Consider the following 9,431-nt stretch of genomic DNA (forward strand, 5'->3'; position numbering starts at 1 on the left):
TCTGGATCTGCAGCTCCGTCCTCCTCTGGATCTGCAGCTCCGTCCTCTTCACATTCAAAAATTGTCCAATTGTTTTGACTCAAAAACACTAAACTGGACCCTAACTATAAAACCCAAACTAAATATCACAAATCTCTCAAACCTCATGACTCACTCCCGCTCTCACTGTGACTTTATCGAGATGAACTCCATTCAGCTTCTGCATCTTTTTCTTCTTCTTTCTGTAGATTTTTTGGAGCTTGACAAATAACCTAGATTTTCCATGAGAAAGGAGGGGGAAGGTGTTTATCTATTCGGCGGGGGTGGGAGGTGAAAGTGGAGGGCGATGGGGTGTTTTGTCCCCGAGACTGCCCGTCCTTGCTGCAGCCTCTCACTCTAACACACTTCAGATAGGATGATGATTTTCATTAAAGATGTGGTGTGGAGTATTTATCACAACATGATTTAGAAACTGGTGTGTAGATTAAAGTCTGTATTTATGACAAATTAAAGTTGCCGAGAGCGGTGTCTTTCCCGTTAGAACGACTGAAATCGGTCATGTGACTATCACGCTCCAGCACGTCGATTGGCCCTAAAGTAAAAAAAATGACAGAGTAGGCGACGAATTCACCGCCTACTGCCTGTTATTGACAAGGCAGGGGTGGGAGGCAGTTCACATCCAAACAGCAGCTTTGGAAAGCTACTTGGCCATCCAGCAAAGAAATTCCAGCAGAAAATCAACAACTTCAATGAATACAAGAATTGTGAAGCTGCTATCAAACAAGGGGTCTTATGTTAAAATGGAACTTGACCTGTTGGCTGAGAATGTTAACTATTCAACCTTTATTTAGACAGGTTAATCCCATTGAGCGTGGAGGACTCATTTACAAAAGAGACCTGATTTTAACAAAGAGTGATGACAACAGAGGATAACAACGACAACAATAGACAATCATAAAAGAGGCATGATGATGTGAACTGCCTCCCACCCCTGCCTTATCAATAACAGGCAGTAGGCGGTGAATTTGTCGCCTACTTTGACAATGTTTTTCCCTTTGGGGCCAGTCGATGCCTAACTGCCCACGAACCATGAGTTTGAGTTACCAGAGAGTTCTTTTCTGTCTCAGAGGGGGGCTGAATGAGGAGCTGATTTGACCTTGACTGTGCATCTGGGTGGCTGAGGTCATCAGTGTCTGCCTGTGAGCCGGGAGCTGATAAGTTTATAAAAACAATTCATGCACGTTGCCTGTGGCAGATTCTCATGACCGGGCTCTATGCGTGTAACTTCTCTACATCTGTGTAACCTGTGGTGAACGTCTGCCCTTGCAAGTAAAATAGGTTAAAAATCTTCTCGCGTCCTCGAGTGTGGCTTCTCTGAGTAAGTAAAACGAATAGAGGATATTTCTATCCAACACAAACATCCGTGTTTAGAAGTCATGTCAGAGCAGCGTCAGATGATGGAGTTGATGTGCGAAGACAACACGAGAAATGATCTGGTTGTATGAGTGAATCCTCTGTCAACATCTGGCCTGACTATTGAATCAGTCGTATTTTTGTTGCATCTGTTTGGTGCCATCTGGGCTCTGACTGCCCAAATGACAGAGGCAATTAAAGAAGCCTTCAACCTCAGTAGGTTGAGGGCTTCTTTAATTTCCAGGTTCTGGACTGCCTGACATTGTCCTTCTACCTACCGCTCCAGGCTCCAGTTGACGGTGGGATCATCCATTTTGTTCACCAGAACAATGAGGTGCTTGACCCCGGCTGTTTTGGCCAGCATAGCATGCTCCCTCGTTTGTCCACCTTTCTCAAAACCAGTTTCAAACTCTCCTTTCCTGGCAGAGATCACCTAAAGGGAAAAACAGTGTTTCTGATGTAGACCAGCACAAACAGGACATTATTTAAAATAAATTACCGTATTTTGCGCCGTACGCGTCGCACCGCCCTATAAGTCACATCAGTCCAAATATGTCTAATGAAGTGGAAAAATTCATAAATACGTAGCTTCGCTGCATACGTTGCATCTATTATGTGTCACCACTGACGTGTCGCATTTATTACACATCACCGCTGACAATCCGAAAATGTGGTCTGGTGTTGTGCCAAAAATCAATGAGCTGCCAAATGGCAGCTGCGGGAGCGTGCACGGGAGGACTTTAACAAGAATTTAACAAGATTAGCACTTAAAATAAATTATTTGTCTAACTTTTGCTTAATAAATGCACTTTGTCAAATCAGCTGCATTTCAAAACCCAATTTGTGGAAGCGGGCACACGCAGAGGGACGAGTCGCTGTGCATTTCTTGGAAATTTAACAAGATAAACACCTAAAACATCTATTAGTTTACTCTAAATTATAGTGAAGGTGTGTCTCAGTTGAACTTTTACTTAATAAAAGGACTTTAATGGTCAAATCAGTTGTATTTCAAAAGTATTTGCTGCCTCGGTGCTCCGGGAGCACGCAGACAGGAAGGAGATCAGGAAGGAGGAACGCTGTGCATTTCTTCGAAATTTAACAAGCACCTAAAAATTTGTTTGCTCGACTTTATAGTGAAGGTGTGTCTCAGTTGAACTTTTACTTAATAAATGCACTTCAGTGGTCAGATTAGCTGCATTTAGCCGGGGCAACGAAATGAAGCTGATTTGACGGTTGCTCCAAGAGAGCAGAACGAAGGTGGCAATCTACGGCAAGCTGATTGTGTCATTAATAGTCACTTTTACCTTTTACATGACACAACGGCATGCCATACTACTCGAGTGCCATCTAGCAGCCGAAAATGGTAGTGTTCAATATTTTCAGTCAGAATGAATGAAAATGGTCTTATCTCAGCCAAAAATTGGTTTAAAATATGGGAAAAATCCAAAATCATGTCACTTCGGCCTACAAGTCGTAGGGCATGTAAATTATGCAAGAAAACTGCGACTTACAGGGTGAAAAATAAGGTAAATATCCTTGAGTCAAGTGACATTAAATACAAACCTGTTCTGATTGCACAGAAATAAAAATCAAATGAGGGAAAAACTACTGTATACAGTTGTGACCGTACCCTGTCCCCATTAAAATAAAAATTATTTCTTACATTTTTACATTGTTTTCAAAAATAGGGTTGTCATTAAAACTGTCATCACATAACTTTTATTTTCAGCTGAAACATGTTCAATATTGAGTGTAACAGGTTTGAACAGACGGAGGTACAGCGAGGAGATGTTGGTTACTCACCAGGACAGCCAGGTCTGCTTGTGACGCTCCTCCAATCATGTTAGGAACAAAGCTTTTGTGGCCCGGAGCATCTAAGATTGTAAAGTGCTTTTTGTCCGTCTCAAAGTATGCTCGGCCCACTTCCACCGTCTTGCCTTTGTCCCTCTCTTCTTGATTGGTGTCCAAAGCCCAAGACAGATACCTAAACATAAAGAGACCGTGTTACTGCTGACGGTGGCCATTTTGAAGGTTTATGTCCGGCAGCATGTGCACAACATATTCACACAAAGATCTAAACCATTTGTTCAGTCATTTGTTAATAAAAAAGGATGCAGGCAAAGGAATGTTGAGATGTTTGAAGTTTCGCATCACACTCGTGTTTGTGTTAGACCAACAGCCTGCACAGCAGCACAGCAGGGGAACCCAGACAGAAGAAACAAGTGAAGAGAAATGAGTTTCTCTTTTTAATAATGCTTCTGCTCAGCTCGCTCAGAGTCAAACTTCACTTTCTATTCATCATGGAAGAAAAGTAGGGATGGGGCCGATCCGATCCGGTATTGGTTATCGTCCTCCGATACCAGCATAATTTACGTATCTGATTTTTCCGATCCATGATACATGTTGGCTTCAAACTATAGAATGGATTTCCTGAACGGAGGCGTGTTTCATGAACCCAGAGTAATAAGACCCGTCTCACATTCAGGAAATCCAGTTCATAGTTTGCAGCAGCTACAATGTGAGGACTGAGTTAGCAGCACTGTGGCTAACAGCTAACAAACTTTTCATCTAAACATGTCGCTGTGTGGAAGTATTTTACACTAAACACCACAAAACAAGACAGCAACGTGCACTGTCTGCAGAGCCACAGCGCCACATTAAACCGTGGTAAAGTTAGTTTTACGTTGGACATTTGAGCTCCATGGCTTCAGCGGGGCGCTGCTCTTTGCTCAACACAAAACAGGCGACTCGACCCCGGCCAGCCACGTCCAATCTGCCCCGCTCAGTCTGCCGTCTCTGAGGAGGAACTGACTGAGCTCTGCTGACCCAAATCAGGCTGCCTGCTTCGGATTGAACAAGAAGAAGACGTCGCTGAAACCACGGAGCTCAAATGTTTACAGAGAAGTTGCTAAACTTCATCATAATTAATGACCAACCACTATCAGTTGTAGAAAACGAAGGATTTCACAGTTTGATACTTGCAGCCAAGATATAGTTTACCCTCCAGGAGATATTTATCAATACAACAGTAAACAATAAAAAACATATGATTTGAAAATTATATTAAAAACAAACAGCTACATTATAAAGTGATGTAAAATACTAAAAACAGGAACATGTCTGTTGGTTTATGTCATGAACTTAGCAGATGTTTGAAGCCATTTAACATTTTATTTAATTCTTTTATTCATTCATTTAAATGAAACAAAACAAATTCATCAAAAAGAAAACATTGAATGAAGAGTGCAGAAAGAAGAAAAATCTTATATCTGCTCCTTATTTATAAAATATAAAATAACTTTAAACAATCACTTAATCACTTTAATATCCACTTTAAAGCTAGGAATAAAAAGAAACATGTTTTGTGTTAGCAGAATTTAATTCTAACTTTAAAACTTATCCAACATTAATAAAACTTACCTCAAGTTGCCTTTTTGGACATACATGCATATATTTGTTGGCTGAATGACGTCACTCGAGCCGTTAGGCGGCAGTGTCGCAGAGCTGAACGAAGGTGGAGGAAGGACAGGCTCCAGGTGTCTTTTCAAATGTTATGGGAGAGTTGGCGTCACTATCAGAAAACCGTTAAAGCTGCCAAATGTAAATTCTTTTCTGATTTAATTGTCTCCAACTCCCACAACCCCCGAGTTCTTTTCTCCGCCCTGAACTCAGTTCTACACCTCAGTGAGCCTTCACCTCTGGAAGCCTCAACTGAGCTGTGTGAAAACTTCCTCCATTTCTTTTTAGAAAAAGTGGCAAACACCCGGGCACTCATTTCTCCACCAGCTCATGATCTGTCCATCCCATCTCAGTGTGTGGCTGTGTTTGACCACTTTGAGCCCATCTCTCTGTCCTCTCTGGAGCAGGTAATGTGCAGCATGAAGCCATCTGGTTCCCCCTTTGATGTGGTCCCCCCTCGACTGCTAAAGGAAGTTTTTCCTACCCTGGGTCCTTCTATCCTCACTATTCTGAATAGCAGTTTATCCTCAGGTGTGGTGCCAAAGACTTTTAAACATGCTGCTGTCCAGCCCCTCCTGAAAAAACCTAACCTTGACCCCTCAGTCATGTCCAACTTCCGGCCTGTCTCCAGACTCCCATTCACCTCTAAACTACTGGAAAAAATTGTGGAGTCTCAGTTGAAACAGTTTTTGGGGGATCACGCTATCCTTGAGTTATTCCAATCTGGCTTCAAATCTCTCCATAGCACTGAAACTGCTCTACTGAAGGTTTTTAATGACATTTTCATATCCACAGACGCAGGTGATTCTGTGCTGCTTGTCCTATTGGACCTTACATCTGCTTTTGACACCATCGACCACAATATCCTCATTTCTAGACTGGAGCAGTGGGTGGGCATCACAGGGTCAGCCCTTAAATGGTTTGGGTCCTACCTCTCTGACAGAACCTTCTGTGTCAATATCAAAGATTTCAGTTCGGCATCGACCGCACTCCAGTGGGGGGTACCGCAGGGGTCCATCCTCGGTCCCCTTCTCATTTCTTTATACCTGCTGCCACTAGGTGCTATCTTCCGCAAACACGACATACCCTTTCATTTCTATGCCGATGATAGCCAAATTTACTTCCCCCTGAGGCACAGAGGCACACGCTCTATTCAGCCTCTTCTTGACTGCCTGGCTGACATCTGGGACTGGATGGCTTTAAACTTCTTAAGCTTCAATGAGAAGAAGTCTGAAGTCATGCTGTTCCATCCCAGTGGCTCACTCATGAACTATGACATTGACCTATTCTCTCTAGCCCCGCTAGAGAAACAAAAGGTGACTAATCTGGGGGTGATAATGGACCCGTCCTTAAAACTCAACAGTCACGTAAACATGATGGTCAAATCCTGTTTTTTTCAGCTGAGACGGCTGTCTAAGCTGAAGCCTATACTCAACAAAAAGAACCTCGAGACAGTGATCCACGCCTTCATAACATCTAGGCTTGATTACTGCAATTCACTTCTGTTTGGAATCAGTCAGTCCTCCATTGCTCGTCTACAACTGGTCCAAAATGCTGCAGCCCGATTTTTAACTGGTACAGGTTATAGAGAGCACATCACGCCAGTTTTGGCCTCCCTGCACTGGCTACCCATTCACCTTCGGATCCAATTCAAAATTCTCATGTATGTTTTTAAATCACTGAACAGTTCCGCCCCATCCTATCTCACTGATCTTCTGCAGCCATATGTCCCACCGCGCTCTCTGAGGTCAGCAGACCAGATGCTTCTCTCAGTCCCAGAATCCCGTCGTAAGCTCAGAGGTGACAGGGCTTTCTCTGTTGCAGGTCCACGACTGTGGAATGAGTTGCCACTGAGTGTCTGGCAGGCTCCCACACTCTCAGTCTTTAAGTCTCGCTTGAAGACCCACTTCTATTCGCTTGCCTTTAACACGGTGTGATTTGTTTTGGTCCGGTCTGTTCTCTACTCTGTTGGCCATTTTAGTTAGCTCCTGCTGCTATTTGTATCTGTATTTCTATTTTATGTTTTCCTGTCTGCTGTGCATGTTTGTGTTCTTTTGTACAGCACTTTGGTTGGCCTTGTTGCTGTTTTAAGTGCTATATAAATAAATTGGTATGGTATGGTATATTTGTACAAACTGTACTTGAGAGCAGATTATTACAGCCTCATATAAAATCAATGATGATCATGATATCGGAACTGGACCGGCCGATACTCAGACTTGGGTATCGGGATCGTAATTTTAAAAAAGTGCATCCCTGAAGAAAAGCAGAAGCTTTGGGGCTTAAAGGTGTTAAAGTGAGACCGAGCGGCTGTGAGGAGCCGGCATGGCACGTTTCTGCAGCTGCTAAATGAAGTTAGACAGGTCGTCTGTCCCAGACACTGAAGGTATCAGAATATGATTCTGCATCAACTTCACGGTTTAGCCGTGAAGTTGATGCAGCTTAGTCTAACCCTAAAAAAGTTTGACACACCCAATAAATTCATTCCACTTCATGATTGTGTCCCACTTGTTGTTGATTCTTCAAAAAAATCTAAACTTTATATCTTTATGTTTGAAGCCTGAAATGTGGCAAAAGGTTGAAAAGTACAAGGGGGTGAATACTCTGACAAGGCACAGTATGAGGGGAGCCTCATCGTGAAGTGGTACAGACTTTAGAAACAAGTTAAAAGACGGTCAGGAAGCAGAGTCCACTCACCAGGTTTCTCTGTTCTTCTCCTTTGCTTCTCTCTCGTACTTCTCCAAGGTTCTTTTGTCCACCATGCCCGTTAGATACCTGATGGAGTGGAAGAACGGTTCACACATTAAACACACGATTGTTTTACTTTTAAACCTACATCACAAAAATCTAAAACTTACATTATTTGTCCTCCAATGGTAGACTTTCCAGCATCTGGGAAAAAGCACAAGTGGGTTTACACGCGGAGCTCACAGATGTTTTAGACACGAGTTCAACAGAACTCAGAGTGACCATGAAGCCAGAAATGTTGGGACACAGCAAATCTCTAAACTTTACTATTTACATCCTCAGGTGCCTCACAAGCCTTTTTACAGGGCCTGTGCTTCCACTGCTTGGCCATGTGCCTCTTTCATGCTCACTGGCCTCAGAAGCATGTGTAATGTGGGGTGGGGGGGGGGGGGTCCTCCCCCAGACGATTCTGAATAAACTAGATGCCATTTCCTGCATTCTGGTGTATTTTACTGGTTGTTAAACATCTGTTTACCTCCATATGTAAACATTTGATTCAATAACTGTTTTAGAGGCATCAACAAATAAAGTCAGGTCCTGAGGACAGAATAAAAACTGATGAAATTATTGATCGTGCATCAGGATATTTTAGAGACGCCTCATTCAACTAGTCCATATGTGCATCATCCTGTTTTTAAACTCACTCCTATGACTAACAGAATGAAATTAATGTGACAGTTCATCACAAACAGTGACTTTAGAGGTGAACTTCACTCGTATCTTATTTACTTTTTATTTAGTTCCACTTGCTGTTGTGCTAAGCAACTGCATGTCTAAAAACAAGAATATTAACTTTACCCACTGAACATTTTAATAACCACCAACAGTGACTGGGGGGGGCGTCTGACAGTTTTGTGATTTAGTGAAAGACTCATGCAGCCGTCACGTCACTAAACTGCACTGTGCCAAGAAACAGACACAAAAGCATTTAGTCAGTTTTGTCAACTGCAGGTAATTATTAAACTAATTTACAGGTTCCTTCCTGCCACAGCTTCTACACTTCATCACTTTGATTGCTTCACCTGGAACAGCATCATCTCCTCCTCCCATGGTGTCCTGTCACTGATTTGATCCATTTTACGGTCCAGACAACTCGTGTTACTTGGCTTCTTTCTCCCCAACATGACGTTTCTCCTTCAAGGGATGGTCACGCACAATACACACGCACTAGCTAACATGCTACGTTTGTCTCGCGCATCTTACCACCTCCACCCCCACCTCCACCCCCACCTCCACCCCCGGTCGAGACCTTCCACACCAACACAGCAGTAAGCTCACACGCAACAGAGGTGTCTCCCCCTTCTTCCCCGCCCCGTCGACAACTCAGACTCAGGCCTGTCATGGCAGCTGTCCTCATGAGCCTGCACGGACCGAACTCTACGGACCCGTTCGGTTCCGCGGGAAAACCTGGATGTTCTCCGTCTGCCGGACCCGGTTCTGAAGAGCTGTCTGGGAGGGCAGCTGCTGCGGTCATTGTTACCACCAGGCTGCTGACAGGACCTGCTAACTAGACCTGCTAAAGCTGCTAACAAGATCCTCCATCTGCCTGACCAGACCAAACTCGGCTGACCCACTTGGTTCCACGGGGGAACCTTGGATGTTCTATTGGATGTCTGCTGGACCCGGTTCTGGAGGGCAGTCTTAGAAACAGCTGCTGCAGTCCTTATTATCATCAAGCTGCTGAAGGGACCCGCTAATGCTGCTAACAGGATCAAGGGGCCAACAGGATCATGGGGCCAACAGGACCATGGGGCCAACAGGACCATGGGGCCAGCAGGATCATGAGGCCAGCAGGACCATGGGGCCAACCGGACCATGGGGCCAGCAGGACC

At 44.0% G+C, this 9,431-nt stretch overlaps 1 protein-coding gene across 1 annotated transcript in view; it reads right to left on the reverse strand.

Moving 5' to 3' along the window:
* gspt1l (G1 to S phase transition 1, like) overlaps positions 1 to 9,431 on the reverse strand; it is a 40,340-nt gene that overhangs the window by 20,037 nt on the left and 10,872 nt on the right. The window contains exons 4-7 of the mRNA XM_037689357.1: positions 7,710 to 7,743; positions 7,549 to 7,626; positions 3,196 to 3,376; positions 1,671 to 1,825 (exon numbers count right to left, since the gene is read on the reverse strand). Coding sequence (XP_037545285.1) covers positions 1,671 to 1,825; positions 3,196 to 3,376; positions 7,549 to 7,626; positions 7,710 to 7,743 — 448 coding nt within the window. The remainder of the gene's footprint in view (positions 1 to 1,670; positions 1,826 to 3,195; positions 3,377 to 7,548; positions 7,627 to 7,709; positions 7,744 to 9,431) is intronic.

Source organism: Nematolebias whitei, chromosome 15 (assembly GCF_014905685.2).
Source record: "Nematolebias whitei isolate Nwh7 chromosome 15, NemWhi1, whole genome shotgun sequence".
NCBI classification, from domain to species: Eukaryota; Metazoa; Chordata; class Actinopteri; order Cyprinodontiformes; family Rivulidae; genus Nematolebias; species Nematolebias whitei.